The sequence below is a fragment of the Fusarium solani genome, assembly GCF_023522795.1.
Source record: "Fusarium solani strain SB1 chromosome Unknown bctg00000011, whole genome shotgun sequence".
Taxonomy (NCBI): Eukaryota; Fungi; Ascomycota; class Sordariomycetes; order Hypocreales; family Nectriaceae; genus Fusarium; species Fusarium solani.
Window position 1 is genome coordinate 2758310 of NW_027072149.1, and position 17311 is coordinate 2775620.

General features: G+C 47.0%; 6 protein-coding genes across 6 annotated transcripts; 4 read left to right on the forward strand and 2 right to left on the reverse strand.

Annotated features, from left to right (window-relative positions):
- Nucleotides 1-146: 146 nt before the first annotated feature.
- Nucleotides 147-1265, forward strand: MRS44_016005 (uncharacterized protein; the record flags this gene model as incomplete). The annotated part of the gene is made up of 4 exons (XM_065619445.1): nt 147-181; nt 249-567; nt 621-749; nt 810-1265. The coding sequence occupies 4 exons, from the start codon at nt 147-149 to the stop codon at nt 1263-1265; spliced, it is 939 nt and encodes a 312-aa protein (XP_065475517.1).
- A 356-nt stretch (nt 1266-1621) lies between these two features.
- MRS44_016006 (uncharacterized protein) lies at nt 1622-2412 on the reverse strand (the record flags this gene model as incomplete). Its single annotated transcript, XM_046279186.2, has 2 exons — nt 1622-1779; nt 1935-2412. The coding sequence occupies 2 exons, from the start codon at nt 2410-2412 to the stop codon at nt 1622-1624; spliced, it is 636 nt and encodes a 211-aa protein (XP_046123971.2).
- Nucleotides 2413-3193: 781 nt separating this feature from the next.
- MRS44_016007 (uncharacterized protein) lies at nt 3194-4415 on the reverse strand (the record flags this gene model as incomplete). The annotated part of the gene is made up of 6 exons (XM_065619446.1): nt 3194-3241; nt 3303-3503; nt 3560-3868; nt 4123-4132; nt 4246-4288; nt 4337-4415. 6 exons carry the CDS (start codon nt 4413-4415, stop codon nt 3194-3196), a joined length of 690 nt encoding a protein of 229 aa, XP_065475518.1.
- Nucleotides 4416-6407: 1992 nt separating this feature from the next.
- On the forward strand, nt 6408-7053 carry MRS44_016008 (uncharacterized protein; the record flags this gene model as incomplete). Its single annotated transcript, XM_046274354.2, has 2 exons — nt 6408-6755; nt 7012-7053. The coding sequence occupies 2 exons, from the start codon at nt 6408-6410 to the stop codon at nt 7051-7053; spliced, it is 390 nt and encodes a 129-aa protein (XP_046123973.2).
- Nucleotides 7054-8019: 966 nt separating this feature from the next.
- Nucleotides 8020-9415, forward strand: MRS44_016009 (uncharacterized protein; the record flags this gene model as incomplete). The annotated part of the gene is made up of 4 exons (XM_065619447.1): nt 8020-8278; nt 8350-8423; nt 8474-8850; nt 9196-9415. The coding sequence occupies 4 exons, from the start codon at nt 8020-8022 to the stop codon at nt 9413-9415; spliced, it is 930 nt and encodes a 309-aa protein (XP_065475519.1).
- Nucleotides 9416-15781: 6366 nt separating this feature from the next.
- Nucleotides 15782-17040, forward strand: MRS44_016010 (uncharacterized protein; the record flags this gene model as incomplete). Its single annotated transcript, XM_065619448.1, has 3 exons — nt 15782-16004; nt 16065-16413; nt 16464-17040. 3 exons carry the CDS (start codon nt 15782-15784, stop codon nt 17038-17040), a joined length of 1149 nt encoding a protein of 382 aa, XP_065475520.1.
- Between the last annotated feature and the right edge of the window lie 271 nt (nt 17041-17311).

The window sequence follows — 17311 nt, forward strand, 5'->3', positions numbered from 1 at the left end:
TTGCGCAACGGTCGGAATCAGCTATAATGAGCGCCTAAGCTGCTACCGGGCTCATAACTGTCAGACAATTGGCTCCACAGGGATCATTGATGGCACCAGTCAATTGATGAGAATTATCTAAGGAGCAATTGTACTATCAAAAGAGAATGACGTTGCTGTCTTATATAGAAGACGGAAATCCGTGTGGAACGGAAATTCCGAGTGGAATTCCGGAAATAATCCGGTGGGCTATGCCGTGTGTGCGACAGGCTGATATGCGACACTTTCCCTCCCTCCAATCACCCGACTTTCGGGGCACAGGGACAAAAGGCCATCGGCCACAATGATCTCTTCATACCTGGCCCCCACAATCCCGTTCCGTACAAGGAGCCGTTTGAATGGGATGAGAAGATCCACTACTACGAGAAGCATGCCAATGGTTCCGGGCATGGTTATTATCGGCGATCTTCGTGCCCTGGTGTCAATACACTGGCAAACAGAGGATTCATCAACCGTTCTGGCCGCAACATTAGCTACGATGAGATAGCCCAAGCTGCACGTGTGGTATGGAACTTTGGGGATGACAACGTAAGTCACTTCTCAAAACCCCTCTGAAGCCAGTGCTCTAACAGGTCCTTTAGATTGAAATTGTGCTTGGCCCTACCCGCAAAGAGCATCCTGGCCCGCGCATCGACCTCGATATGTTCGCCGACGATGCCGTCCAGTTCAAGATCAACTGCCTCGCAGCTCCGACTCGCAATGACCGAGGGGTAGGAGATAATGTCAACCTAAATAAGATATTGCTTAAATAACTGCTCTCGGCTTCGAAGGACGGTGAGACCTTGACTCTCGAGGACACTGCGGAGCACCATCACCGGCGCCATAATGACTCCAAGGTCACGAATCCCAACTTCAGGTTTAGTAACAACGGAGCCATGTGCTCTCTTGCCCAGTACGCCAATATGTTCGGCATGCTGGGTCGACATGGCAAGAATGGACCGGGCACCTTGCACGTCGTGGATGTAAAAAAGTTTTATCTCGACGAGGACTGGCCGAAGGACTACTGGAGGAGACAGCTGCCATACTACTCCCCTGAGGCCAACAGCTACATTGACAGAATGGCGCGTCACATCGGGTACCAGATTGAAAGACCTTACCCGCCGGACGAACATAAATTGTATGATGTTGAAGGAGATGTGGCAGTCTTTGACGTTTTACCTCCATGGAAACTTCCAGATAGGTACAAGCTAAAGGAGCATGAGGGGAAGAAGCCATCGGACCTGTAACGCCGTGCTATCTGGACAACTAGAATACCAACAGACAAAAACGACCCCAACTACAGCTTGTGCTGCCTCTTGCAAGGGTTAGCCTTCCTCCAGAAAGCTGTAGTTGCATTCACCTTTTTGCTCTTGACGGTCGGTGCCTCGTGGAGATCCTTGTACACGCCACTATGCCAGGCGGATGTGTTCCCCTGCTGCTGTATTGTTCCATAACGCTACTGCGATGCGTCGAATAATACCCTGCCCACTCTGGTGTCTTGGGCCCCTGATCACTTAGAGTGCCAACAGATCATGGTAGTCCGAAGGCCAAGACGCACTGCACAATGTGATGAAACAAGGGAGACATCATCGTTGCTCCCTGGCTATGGGAGCAACGCAATAACCAGATCTGTCGACCAGGACAGTAGAACAATAGTAACGGGCTGAGCTGTCTTGGGCAGCGCCGGCACATACGTTCGGGGTGGTGCGGTAGTGGATTTCGCGAGCTCAATATGTGATACAGATAGATGTGTGTGATCAGCTAGTCAGTGAATAGCCACTCTTCTCTCTTCTCCTCTCAGCAGCATTGAGGATGGAATATTGAGTGACCCAGAAACCTATCTCATTCGAAATTCAAGCAATTTCCGTCCCCGCATAGCCTTACTGCAGCATAATAAATATCTGCGATACTCATACAAAACATTCGTCTCACCAGCTCGCTAAAGCCACGGTACTTGCCACATTCGTTATATAGGTCCATCTTGAAGGCATCGTCAATACGCAACCTCATGGCTTCGGTAAGCCTCCCTTCACTCTGCACGTTTCGATAACCGAAATCATGGCGCCTGCAGCTTGCTATGAAGTTGAAGCCAGCAGGCATATCAGGGGACCAGGAGCATTCATTTGATGACCAGTCGAAGCAGGGGGAATTCCGAGCGTCCCGAGCGCGGCTAAAGGTGCCCATATCGACTTCAAAGAGCAGTCTGTCTACTTCGGCGGCCGTGCATCTGTCCTGCCGTGCGACGTTGTAAGACGGAGACTCGTCTGCAGCTAGAGAAGTGGCTGACACTGCACAAAGATTGACCAAAAGCCAGAAAGATAGCTTCATTTTGTAACGCAGTGTAATGTTGTAGTAAGGCGATAGGCCCAATGGCTTGGTTTTGGCTGGCCACATGATGAGACCAGGAGGCAACATGCATTGCCAGGCGTGACAATTATAGTTGGTAGCATACTTGCCAGAGGGCTTTTAACCTCCCCAATCGACGTCAGTAACTCGTCAGGAATAAACATTCACAAGCAAGTCCAGAGGCAAAACGAGAGGCGTATCAGAATTCTTTCATCGGTAACAGATGTGAGACGGCCGTACCGGAGGCTGATACAGACGTGCGCCATTCGCAGAAACTTTGGTGGGCTTCCCACCAGATGGAGGGGTAGAGAGACACGTCAGTCATCTGCACCAAAGCAAAAGCGGCAAAGTCCAGGAGGTATCGTCAATACTGGACAGCCTCAGCTCTTGCGGTTAGTTTACCGGATGAATGCACTGTACCGGAAAATTCACATGTTGGCGCCGATCTTTGTATTGTATGACGAAGCCCTCTTGAGTCGTGGCTCTGGGCAGTAGCATGTGACGGATACTTATGTATCCCAGCATTTGGAGAGGAATATCTGTAGGGCTGCAGAGGCTGAGAGTCTGGAGGAATTATGTTAGACCCTTTCTCGCGTCCTCTGGGATGTCATGTTTGTCACATAGATGCTTTGTAACATGAGATTTCTTAATGCAGAGATCATACTTGCACTGGTGGCGGATGCTTATCAAAGAGAATACCTGCAGGACTATCAATTTTCCCAATTCCCAGTTTGCCGGATAAGGCTTGATACATAGAGTAAGGACTGTGTATAAAACACCGCTCAACTGGCCACATGCGCGGAGACCAGCTGCCAACCCTCTTAAACGTTCAGAAGTGGATAACAAAGCCCCATGATGTCAAAATACTGGGTATGAGCTAGAATGTCCATTATCGGCCACGCCCCGTTGCAATCCGAATTCCTAATGCCTGGACATACCCGGATATCAGCAGTGGTAACAGGCGCGAGATCAGGTGTCGAGATGTAGTACTCCGGACTAATGTGGGCATAGCCAACAAGCATAGGTGGCACACGGGGGACTGGGTCATTGTAATGCGTGACGCGATAATTACCACCAGCTTGGTTAGTGATATACGTGCTGAGGGCGTCGTCGCCAACACGGGGAGCGCCGAACGTGTACTATCAATTTATCAGTAAATCCAAAACGCTGTTGGGATGTCTATAGGTAGGAATACCAGATCTACATTATACCCATTATTCCTCAGTTCTGCCGCGGCGAGACTTGCGATGGCTCCGCCCAGGCTGTGGCCCGTGATAGCGATACGGAATCCGGGATTTCTTGCCGCAGTGGATCTTATTGCTTCGAGAACACGGCTACGAGCTTCCACCCAAAGACGTCCACCAACCCCAGTGTGCTGTGCAGCCGCTGCAGATATCCACGGGTATGCGGGGAAATATGATATCAGAAAGCCAACTTCGAACCGATGCTGAACCTCGGAAAGACACGATCGTGAGGTTGTTGGTGTAGTCGACGGCCACGAAGCCTGTCACGTCTGTAAGGAGTGAACTACAATTGGTTGGTCAGCTTGGAGGACTCAATGTTTTAACGTGAGTGAATCCTTTGGGTTGTAGAAAGGTCTCTATAAGCACTTGCGCGGAGCGCTTTAGGTATTTGAAGAAGTTTTTGGTGGTGGTGGTTAGGGAGGACGGGGGACGGATGAAAGCAGAAGTTGGGCTAGAATCACAACTTGAATTGCGCAACAGCCTCTATAGTGACGGATTTTCAGTGCAAGCTCACTTCTCGAATTCTGCTATGGTTTTAGTGTTCTCTGCTTGCACCAACGGGCAGTTATTAAAGTGACAAGAAACCTTGTCCCCGGGCGAGTTGTTATTCTCTTGGCAGTATGCCGCGTCAGCATACTGCTTCATAAGGTGAAGCATTGACAACAGACTTGGGTCAACATCTGATCTCAGTTAGTCTATAATGTATACTCGTTGCCACTTTGGCTTACCTCGTCGCTCGACTGCTATGGAACTAGCAGAGCCCCGAGATAGGCAAAAAAACAAAGATAGGGTGAGTTTGAAGAACATTTCGAAAAGTCCTCGGGCAAAGTGACAGCTCTCAATTACTCTGACTACATGCCCTGGGGATATTTCTCCATAGCATGATGATCTTATACCCGATTATTATCACATGAATAATTGTGCTCACTGAAGGACTCTAACGCCACGAACTCCTCTGACCTGTCTTTGACGCTGGTTTCTATGCACTTCGGAACTCAAAGCAATCTGGTAGCATGTAATACGGAATGACAATCACACCTGTCCGAACCTCTTGACGCTTACATGACTCACAGATAAAAAATTCTAATTCCCTACCGAAATAGTAAGGCTCTTGAAGATGATTCTCCTGATTGCTCTCGCTACCACCGAACTCCGGGGACCTGGTTGCTCACATACATATTGGCCTTGCGGAAAATGGGTGAATAAGAGGATCGTTTCCCATTTAAGTTCAAGTAACCTTCAAACGACTCTTATCTTTGCAACACGATGGAGCTTCCGAGGGTCGAGTTAATTGGTTGCGAGCCAAACGTAGGGTTTTAGCTGCAAGCTTCGGGGCGCGCCTTGAAACCGGATTTAACACCCACCAGGTTTGTTCCGGTCCTTTCGGCCACCAAATCAACGTCCTGTGCATACGGGATTACAAGCGAGGACAGACGTGTAGGCAGATTTAGTCAGTTTGCACTATTGGATATCCTTCGTCAGGGAGATCTGCATAATCCATGTCCCGTTTTACGTTCCGTTATGCGCGGTCTCCGCCTCGAATGCTGACACAGAGATATCAGGCGGCTAGAATGTGGCTCTACTCTCCTTAATCGGCCGCCCATCGTCATATGCGTCAACCAGAGGGATTTAAGTTCGGGAGCGGCAGACGACGAGAGTGATCAGACATAGTGTGTTTCTGAGGTTCGATTCTGAAGGCTGGAAGCTCGGAATATACCGGTAAGGGCGTTTGGGCTGATGCCTCAAGAGGCTGATGCCAGGAAGGACGCCAGTCGATGGGGTTGATGACCAGCTGAAGGGCGCCTTGGACGTGATAATGACGACAATACAACTGTATCTAGGTTTTCTAAGAAGATATTTATTCTAGCTATCTGGCCTATTACCTTAGCATGAGGTCTTCCTTGTTCTAGACGATGATAAATTAAGTTTAGAGAGTTTAGACCTGGCACTACCATCCAGGACCACCTAATGGATAGGTATTCAATGGTATCCACAGCCCCATGCTATCTTCAACCACACCGATGATGTACACTTCAGCATCGATATCCCAAGCAACAGCTTCATTCAGGCCAACTGCCGTTCCCAGGGAATCTTCCTGCGACGACGACCCCTACATCATGTTCCCAACTATTGCTTTGAGCGGATCCAAGGGTTGATCGATACATTCATATGGGTGTTTTTCCCAGCCCTATGCCTCCAACGCGTACATGACGATTCGTTCAAACCGACCTGTCTTCCCAAAGAGCAATACTCGTGTTGGCACAATCAAATTCTACTGCCAGCCATCACCGCAGCGGTACAAGATCCGGATATACTCCAGTACATACCCAGAAGCTGCCATATCGCCCAATCTAACTCCCGCGCCCGACAAGAGGGCATCTCCACCGAGCCCCTGAAGGACTTTAACACGAATGCTGACGTCCTCGGGCAAGGCAGGAGAACCAACGCACTCTCCTATGTTCTCCAGCACAGACACCTTGGTGCCATCTGGGAAGGGGTCCAATCTCGCGCAGCGGCATTCCCCAGTTCGCCGGCATAAAATTGTATATGGGTGCCAAAAACCTGAAGCTTGCCTACATGAGTGCCGATATCACCCAGACGATTCATGACTGGCGTAACCAATGGAACGCTGCCGTGGACCAGACATTCCTTGACCCTTGTGTTACGTACATCGACATTGGTTGTCAACATACTCCTCGCATTGGGTCCGCCGCGGAGGCCAATGTGCTCTTGTGGCGACGGTGCTGTCTGAAGCACCTATGGAGACGGCGACAGGGGTGAAGTCGTCGCTACAACGCCATGTGCGCTCCCGAAAGAAGATCACCCGAAAACTCGGAACCACCTAAGTCTGGCTCTGTTCCCCTCTGTCTCGCCGAGTACCCTAAACTTACGTTGCGTGACACGGTCGACATGACGATCAAGCCCACAGACGAGAGTCGAGAGGTCCGCGAGGGCCTCATATACAGCCAATTCTACAATCTCGTCAAGATTCCTTTTGACGTCGCTAAGCAGTATCCGTTCCAGAATCGTCAGCTCGAAAAGATGGCTTTAGATCCCGCGTACCTAGCTGACTGCGAGGGATCTACCCGTGGAAGCCATGCCAACCAAGCCTCTCTCAAGCTTGCCTACCGCCTGAGCAAGCTACGGGTAAGAGCAAGCTTAGTCCCGAATGGCACGGATGGTATCTCGATCCCGTTCAATTACGGGGCTCGAGCAGAAGATCGCATATCCTTGGCACTGCCCCTGGTGAAGAGCATCACCCGCCAATGCTGTCTCTTGATGGACAGTACCTGTAAGGTTTAAGCCCTAAAGAAGTCTTCATCTTCCAGCCATGTTCCCTGAGTCAAGGCAATCGTGTCCGCTATTTAGGGAGGGGTGATGCGATCCTCACTTCTGCCACCAGCTTCTGGTTCGACAAGCAATGATCCCCAACTCCAGCCCCTGATCGCTCATCGGCCACGAAAAGCACCACTGAGAGCGGTTTCCGAACCCCTAATAAAGCCTGTAATCAGTCAGGGATCACAAGATTAGAGGAAAGCTAAAGATCTGGGATGCTGATTTGATTTGCTTGTGATGATCGGAATCATTCCCGTAGTCGGATCGGATCCGGCTCCGATGGCCGGGTCATGGCGAGACAGCGCTATGCATAAAGCTGAAGTGCTCCCCAAATTATCCCTCGTACGAGCGCATTATTTACTAATTGCTTCGGCCACGTGGAAGTCGTCGCGACAGCTTTCGATTCCTGTGACGCAACCAAGCTGAGAGCCCGCAGCCGAGCCCAAGAACTGATATGGCGGCCTAGAGCCTCCAACAATAGGGAAGATGATTGATTACAACGGAGAGACGCCGCTGACTGTAGCAATATGTGACACAAGCCAAGCAGCCGTCACGCCTCCTTGTCCCGCAAGATCCGTGTTGGACTGGTCGTCCAGGGGAGTCGCTTGACTCGCTCACATCGCGTGAATGGAACTATCCGTGCCCTCCCACCCAGCCAAAGAGAGCGAAGCACTCAGCTACCGGTATTCGTCGTAGAGCCATCGCTTGGCTTCTTCCCCGCCCCGCCCCCCGGGTTAAGTGGCCCCCTCCCCAGACTGAGTGGTCCACTCCCCGCGTGGCGCCCCCAGACGAAGACATCCAGACTACCCTCCCTCCCCGGAGTCTGGGTAGCCGGGGTAAACTTAGTCCTAGGTTTCCAGGAGCAGTGTGGGTTCTATTTAATACATTTGTTGCTCACCCATCCCCACTCGTCATGTCTATCACCTTCACACCATCCCACTGCACCCTCGTTGCATGCATTGTCAGCATCTCGGGAAGGGGCCGATCCCTGGTCTTTGCCCTTTGATGCATCGCATTCTGACCGCTCATTAGCTACTGCAACTTTCTTGTCTCAAAACTGAGGTTGCACTCAATCATGGCGACCTTTCCAGTGGTCCAGGGCGTGGAGGTCTTCATGGCCCCGCCTGAGGGCTACGTCGTCGACTTTGAGAATCCTCAACAACATACTGCCCTGGTCTCGTATATCTTGGCCGGCGTCGGTATGGTCATGGCCATGATTTTCTTTATTCAGTACCTGTACGTCAAGCTGTGGCTGATGCAGGTATTGGACATTGAGACGGTGCTTCTCATTCTGGCCTGGGTGACTGGGGTCGTTCAAAATGGCGTCCTGCTCTGTACGTGCATTCCACTTGCATATGTAGTCATTTTAATGCTCTGTCGGGGGTTTGTATTGACCTGTCTCAAGCTTCCTGGGCTATCAAGACTCTGGGCGTCCACGCATGGGAGATGTCCCTTGACCAATACAATCTCTTCAACAAGGTAGATTGCGCCGCTATCTCCGCTGCTCGGCCCATGCTGACCCATCATAGTTGATGCTGGTAGCATCAATCCACTTCGCAGTCTTCATCGCCTGTTCCAAGCTGTCGCTTGTCCTGTTCTATCGCCACCTATCACCACAGAAATGGTGGAAGCGGTGCACTTATGCTGTCGCCGTCCTCATCATCTGCTACAACACGGCGATCCTCTTCGCCGTCGTTTTCACATGCAATCCCATTAGGAAGCACTGGGATGCTAGGGTCACTGAGGGAAGCTGTGGTCACCAAATAGGCATCTACATGACCACGGCTACCATGGGCATCGTCACCGATTTGATCCTCTTGATCATGCCCATCCCGATGATCTGGCGGCTACAGATGCCCACGCGTCAGAAGATCGGAGTCATCCTGCTCTTCTTTATTGGTTTCGGGTAAGGACACCTTGACCTTCCCTCGCGTGAACGAACTTTTGCTGACGATATCCTTGTTAAAAGAACACTGTTGACGTCGGTTATTCGATTGGCACTATACATCCCCGCGCTCTACCATGCAGTACCCACCTACCGGCAAGCAAAAAAAAAATTCTCCCATACAAAATGCTCAATTTCACTTACACGGTGTTTGGCCAAGATTGAAGCTATTGGCATGATACAATGTCTATTGTATTGAGAATTTCATGCCGTTTGATATTATCACATTGATTTTTTGATCACGTATGCGGTATGGTCGCATGGCACAAATGTAAAATTTCTTAAAACGCCTCCTTCGCCACCCAGCCTCCCCGACACTCCTTCGAATATTTCTCTACACCAGCCTTCCACAATCGCCTTAAAAATGCCTCGAGTGTCTTATACAGAGGATAAAGTTGTTGAAGCCATACTAGATGTCACAGATAACGGCCTCTCCCAGAACGAATCCGCCCAGAAGCACGAGATCCCTCGATCGACCCTCGGAGACCGATTAAGAGGCCTACCGTCAAAGTCCGAGGTCACCTAGCCTTCCCAGCTATTATCCAAGTCTCAAGAGTCCAGATTAGTCACCTGGATACTTCAACAAGAGGCCTTAGGCTATGCTCCCTCTCACAGTCAAGTTCGCGCCACCGTCGCTGCCCTCTTAAGGCAGCAAGGCCGGGAAAGGCCTATCGGCATACACTGGGTAGCAAGGTTCATAAAACGCCATCCAGCCATCAAGACCAAGATAGGGAAACGTCAGGAGGCATCAAGGTTTAATTCTTTTACCCTAATAGCTATCAATTAGTACTTTAATATCCAGGAGAGCGAATATAGCTAGATTAAGCCAGAGAATACAATTAATGTTAACGAGGGCGGTATCATAGCTAGATTTAGTAAGTACTGATCATTTTTGCTACAAAACTCATTAATCCACTAAAATACTAGGCTTAGATTCCTTAGTTATTAGCAATAGCGATCCCAGGAGGAAGGCCTTCCTTAAAGGCTCTTAGTCCCGCACTTAGACGAGCTTTATCAAAGCCGTCACTGCAGATAGCCATCTTCTAAAGCCAGGGATTATCTTCAAAGGCAAAGAACTTCAGCAGCAGTGGTTTATCAATAAGTTCAAGAAGATAGCCGACTAGTATTATATCACTTCTAAAAACGGCTGGACGGACAACCATATTGCAGTCAAGTGGCTCAAAGAGGTCTATCTGCCTCAAACCCGACCAGAAGATAAGTCTAATGCGAGGCTTATTATATTAGATGGTCATTAAAGCCATATATCTATGAGTATCTGCCTATTATGAATCTTATGAATCAAAAATGTCGCTGACTCGAAATCCAGGATGAGTGGATAGCTACCTGCTTTTTGAACAATATATATTGTTGTTACTTGCCCGCTCATTGCTCTCATGGCCTTCAGCCGCTGGATAATGGCGTTTTCAATGCCTCCAAAGCTGCATACCGCAAAGAACTGCAAAAGCTGGCAAGCCTGACCGATTCTGCGCCGGTGGATAAGGTTAACTTCATCAAGGCATATGCCAAAGCCAGGGAAGTAGGCATGACGAAGAAAAATATACTCTCAGGCTAGAGAGTGACTAGAAATTAGCCAATTTCACGACGGAAAGCCCTCATACATCCAGAGATTTAACCAGATAAGAAGGAAACTACACCTGCATCAGAGGGTCACAGAGACAGGCAACTTAACTCTAATAATACGCCAAAGACCAGCCGCCATATCAGAGATCTAGGGAAGAATAAGAGCCCTTTAACCAAAAGACGGTACTCTGTGATATCAAAAGGGTTCAAAGCGCAAGAGTTAAAGATCGCCTCGCTAAGCTCAAGAATAGCCAGTCTAGAGGAGGAAATCGGCCGGTTGAGTAGAGGCAAGAAGAGAAAGGCGATACCGAATCCTAACAAGAAGTTCATGACATTGGCAGAGGCTCTAGTGACTAATGACACTATTTCCGAGCCAAACGAAGCAACTATAGAGGCAGATACTATTGAGGATGTGATCGAGGTGGGAGGGATAGGAGAGGATAAGAGCTCAAATTCAGAGGCGGAAGAATTACCCGTCGTACGCACTCGCACAGGCCATGAGGTAAAAAGACCTAAAAGATATTAAAATCCATTCAATTATAATCTAAATTCTATAAAGAAACTTATTTTTACTATTTTTATTAGGTTTTTCCCATGAGGTTAAAAAAGTGCATTTTATATAGGAGAATTTTTTTTTTGCTTGCCGGTAGGTAAGTACTGCCGGTAGGTGGGTACTGCATGGTAGTGGGCGGCTTTATCTAATTGCGAGGCATTATAAGACCCGAATATCTACTAATAATGAATTCTATGTTATCTATTTCCTGCCTGATCTAGTTATAGATATTATGTATTAATATCTCGTCTATATATGGCCGTTAATATATATGCTTCTGCGAGCCTGTTTCGCGAGCTATGCCACTACTCTATTGCTATTCGCTCTTGCTAGACTGAAGTCCATATAGACCACTGTCAGACACGCGTGTTCGTATAATCATGGGGACAGATAGTCAGAAGATGGAGGAGGAGTGAGAATGATTGATTTAGGATGATCATCATGTGTGTGACTGATCTATAGATGTGTTGTCTCCTTCTTCTTCGTTCTCCCTCCTCGTCTCTATATCTGAAGAGGCGAGGCCAAGATACTAGATCTGCTGATCCTGAAACAGGTCTGTAACGCTGTTCAGACAATTCATGTATCATCGTGAGACATCTTCCCTTGAGGTGGCTGCCTATGTAACACCATCATGCATGCCACTTCTCCAACAATCCTATCCTCGAGTAATACGCCAGAAGTAGACAATACAGATAGCTCTTAGTTCCTACTCACAGATAATCCTTAACCACCAAAAGATATCAAAGAGCAAGCTATATCTAATATTAGAGCTTTTATAGACACTATAGATTCGGCATCCATTTTAAATCATAAGAGCCCTAACCCGGGCCAGGCTATTACCTTCGATATAACCTTAGAGACCTCCCCACAGGTAGAGAACGGCGAGCCAGATCCAGTCTGGCACCTCGCACAAGAGCTGGCAGAATAACTTATGACATTTCAAGGATGCTGCAACGACTGCTATGGAGCAGCACAACGTAACCACATGGAAGATCCCAATGAACAGATCAGCGTCGCCGTGTACCTGGAGTTCACACCCGAAATACCTACCATCTCAAAATTCCAGTTGCGCCCGAGTTTCTAACCAGCCCAAAATTAAAACCGGGTTTAGGAGCTCTCAAGCAGAAGGCCCAGTCGTAAGCTCAAGGGTCTAAAGAAGCGAGTACGACATACAGCTAGGAACAAAACTAATCAGGCCGTACAATCAGCCCAGCTCTCCTACTGGCATAGGCCCCAGCACAAAGGACACTCGTTAGTCTTGATGATTCAGCGTGGCTCAACAATCCATGGCCGTTACAGCCAGCCAACAGTCACTGCCAGCTTGCGGTAAAAGATAAACTGATTGGCTTGTAGGAGTAGTGGCTCAGGCTAGTGGACTTTTGTCGGACGTAAAAGAATGGACTTGCCGAACTTTTCAGTCCGGAACTTTCCACTTCTTCTTGTCATCAGCCCATCCTTGCACATGGGAGTCCTGGCTAGTGCACCAAAGTCAGGACCTTTGGAGAGATCGCCAGAGAAGTTATCGAACGTGGCATATACCTCGTTGACCAGCTTCACAGTTGGACCGACTATGCGGCCCTATTACCCCGCAAACTTCTTATGCGCGGGATTACCCCGCAACCCGCGCTTTCATAACCGCGCTTTGGGACATCTCCATGACGAAGCCCGATTAGGAATAACTAATATGCCTCTCGCTAGGACATATAAATATTAGCCTCGGTGACCGCTTTAAAGCAGATAAGTACCACTACTCAAGTCTTCAGCTTTATTTATCTAGTTTTAATATACTAATCCCTTACGCCGCTTTATTACTTACTATACTATACTACACGATCGTCCTTAGCGATAAGTCTAGTTTATATCAAGTAACCAGCTAGCATCTCAGTGACCCGCTATATAAAAACTTCTTTTACTCAGACTACAATATTAACGCATAAGTTATTATTACTAGTCCTCTACTAAATAGCAACCTCTCTATTATTAGTCTATAGCTAATTATAGCATAGCCTACTAGGAATAGTAGAATATACACTTTCTTTTAACCTTAGAGTAATAAAAACAGGACTCTTGCTATTAAGCTTATTAATTCCACCGTTAGAGGTCCTCTAGGCGCAATATACTAAGAAGAAGTCTCATCTAAGTACCTATTTATTAGTATTAAGGGGGTCCTCTTATTTAATACTTCCGCAGAGCTAATAGTAGCTATACTTAGAAGCATCCGGAATATCCGTAACTTCACCAAAGGACCTAATATCCTTAGCCTTCTTATTTAAGATGCTATTAATATCACTACGATTAATAAAACAGGCGTTTAATTCTCTTATTTATAGCTAGATAATATTACTACTATAACCCTCATATTAGAGCCCTAGGAGAATAATAGTAGCTAAATTAGTATTAATAATAAGACTATTAGCTTTAGGGCTGGTTTCTACTGGTTTTCTGCGTCCTTTAATTACCCTCAGCTTAAGTAGTTAACTCCTAGATAAGTCTTAAATAAGGAATCCTAGTCTCTAGTTAAGTAAGACCTATTATAGGCCTGCTCCCTATCTTTCTTTTTATACATAGAAAAGCTTCTTACTAGCGGTTAGAGATTCCTAATATACTTTAGCCAAGATAATATAATCTCTGCCCTCCTCTTAGAGCCTATCCTTAGCACCGGCAATAGTTTAGCTATAAAAGCTATTATTAGAGCCATTTTAGAACAAATCAACCAGACTAACGGTTTAATATGCTATAAGGAGACTATTAGCGACTATACAATGTTTCTAAATTTGCGGAATAATATCTCTTTAATGGCTATGGGCTTTATATATCCTATAATTAATATGGATTACTTTCTTTTAATCCTTATAGCATGGTACTTTAATGCCTCACTAGGAAGGATTAAACCACTCTTAAATATTAAGGCTAGCGAGATCAATATTTAGAATTAGGGCCTAAGCTAGGGATATCTTAGCTATATCGCCGCGTAGAAAATCATAAATATCACTAAGGCTTTTAAGAAAAAGCAGTTAATTAAGAACCTAATTTACCTCAAAGAGAATGAACTTATAGGCTAATAGCATGACTCTACCTATGGTCTCGCAAATAGTTAAATTCCTTTTAATATAAACTATGCCCTTATGCCAGTAGCACTTTACGCTATTTCTAGCTTAGCAGTAATGCTAGGCATATACCCTAATAACTTTATCACTAAGAATTAAAGTACCATTATAGCTAAAAGGGCCAAGGTCTAGAAAGATAAGATGCTCCTTCTCTTCTAATATAATATTACTATTAATAATATTATATCTCTTCTAAAAGAATATACTAGTAAGAGCACCTTCTATAATAGTCTAATACATATGGACTCTCTTGCTAACTACTCTTCCTCCGGAAAAGTCATTAGCTATGCTATCACAATTAATAACACCGCATCACCAGAGAAGATACCTATCACCTATACCGATATAGCGTTTTATCTCTTTCTACTTAATTCCACCGACGATAAGCAGCTAATAACCTTTATTAACTCCACCGCAAATGCAATCCTTCGTCTATTCCCCGCGGGCCTAATTACCCTCTTTAGTATAATCATTGTAAACCCAGCACTATCCGGTAATAATATCTTAATCGCCAACTTCACCAACTCTATATACCATAAAACCATCATTTAGAGCTAGTAACTAGCACTAATAGCAAAGGGCTTAGAGCAATAACTCTTATGATATCCTACGTCGGATTTAAAGCATGCCTCTCGGGATACTAATAAGGTTTTAGTATTTTACCGCGATAACGGAGTATACGCTGCTTTAAGATATATATATAATATTTTATAGGATATTATCAAAGCTAATTTAAACCAACTATAGTCTAAGGTCTAGAGCTAGACCTATAGTATAGTAAGAAGCGAGAAGCATAAGAGCTATAGGTTCTTACCCTTAGGCGTCTTACCGCCTCCGCCCAGGCTCAGCTCTAGAACTAAAAGTAATATATACCAGCTATAGAGTTTAGCTTTCCTAGCGGTAAAGAGGAATAGAGAATATGCCAAAAGTTAAGCATTTATTCTTTCCTAAACGCCAAACCCTCGGTAAGACCATATATAGCCACAAGGCGTGGGGGGATAAACTCGGTTGTAGGCAAAATGCCTTCTACTAGACGTGTCCAAAATACCAAACTCGTCAACAGAACGAAGCATTCCTCAAAATGGAGGACAATGACCACCGTAAACATGTTGTTGTTTCACGCAGGGATGCTGAGTGCACTTGACAAAAGGTAGTTCTTGTTGTCAAGATTGTAATTATTCTTGGTTAAGTTTTTATGATCTCAATGAGAGGCCCTTTGGGGCCTTATATCCTTGAGTGATTCCATCTAGGACTTTGAACCTTAATCGTAGGACTTCAAACTTTAATCTTGATCCTGAAGTTAAGGGGAAACTCTCAGTTCTTCCAACATTAGATGAAGGGCTATATAACAACCTTCGTCTCAGCCCTTCATCTAGCCGAGACCGAACGATAAAATAATAGAGGAGCCATATATCCTTTGGGCAAAAATGAGGGTCGGCTAGGGTAACCCGAGCTTTAGTGCTTGCAAGTTCGGACATGGTAGCGGCACTGCCAGGACGGATGATATGACGTGGTCACGGACTACACGACAACTCTACGCCGGTTGGAAGCTGCCTCATTGCCCGTCTAGAGAGCCCATTCGAAGGAGCAGCAAATGTTAAGATACTCAGTAAATGAGTTAACGAGATTGACACATATTACCACAGACACAATGGACGAGCCTAAAATTCTGTTGGCTGAGCTTGCCGATTTGGAAGAACTGGTCAACCCGAGTACAGCTGACGATAGTGACGACGGTGGTCTTGATAGTTACGCCGGCATTGGCTTTGTGGATGAACTGTACGCGAGTGTAGATGACGAGGAAGTACGGTCGTCGAATATTGGTAGGGATGATTTCAAAATCAGGCATTCAAGTGGAAACTTCAAGATGAAACGTTAGTATGAACGCTCTTATTGATTCGTTATCATACGGACAGCTACCGTGCTCACTCTAGTCAAGCATTTTCTGGCACAGATGAACGAGTCAAATTTCGACGCCTCACAGGCCTGGGAAATGTACCAACGGAGGTACACAATGGATTATGGGAGGAGGGCTTCTGGGTCCAAGGCAGCCGACCCTGACGACAAGTACTTCCCCATATTTCACCTGGGCATGATTGGCATTGTCGGCCGACCTCTGCGGCCGATCACAAGTCGAAGCGGCTTCTTCGATAAAGTCACGTTCACACTGAGATATTGGCATTCATCCTACGTCGGCAAGCATGTGACGACCAATTTGCCTTTCGACATCCGAAACAGGACTTTCCGAATTGCCACTGCGGCGTCTGGGAACTCTGGTTCATCGTGATGCATCCAGTACAGAGCCTCGCAGATGACTTCACTGGATCTCATAGTCAGCGTCGCCAAAAGCAGAAAGCTTCCCGCCGAAGCAGCGCCGCTGAACGACACCACGCACAAGCACTCGCAAAGTATATCATTGAGATTTTCACGGATGGAGAGCTTTTGGGAGAGGGTGTCGAACCATCATGGAGCTTGAATGACCGGCGGTCATCAAGTTTATCCCACGACAAATGGGCAACCTTCCAGGCGCTATTTATGGAGAAGTGGCGAGATTTTGCCCAAGATCATGCGTATGATAGGTTTTGGCTTGAGAATGAGCCTGCTTTTCACACGTACGATTGCGGCGCCAACATCGAAATCGAGGTCAACGAGCAGCTCAAAAAGCTCCCAGTGGAAACGAGTCTGCGGCCAAGAGATGAGGAAGAAGACTCTGACTCTGACTCTGGTTCTGAATCCGACTCCGGCTCCGACTCTAGTGATGGTGATGAGGACGGCATCAGGTTGGCGGCATCAAGAGCCGCAGCAGGGGCTCTGGTTGCTAACTCTGACTCGTGTGATGGTTCAACCCAGTTCGTATACGCACTGTCTCCTGCTTCCAAATACCCATCGAGGGTATCATCTGGCGGTTGAAACTGGCCAGCAGTGCTCAGTTGTCGCACCACCTTGCACCTTCGACCCGCTCGGCGTCCGCGGAGTATCAAGTCCCAGTAAGAGTCCGCGTACACAGATGGGTGCCGAGGCTTCACATGAAGCTATGCGGGCGATAAGAAGGTTCGAAAGTCTCATTGACGATATGTGGTTTTGCAAAACCTCTTATTCAAGGTCTAGCTGCGCCGTGTACCTAACCCGAGCAACCTTGAAACCAACCGACACTTCAAAAGGCTCAAATACACGAAAGTCA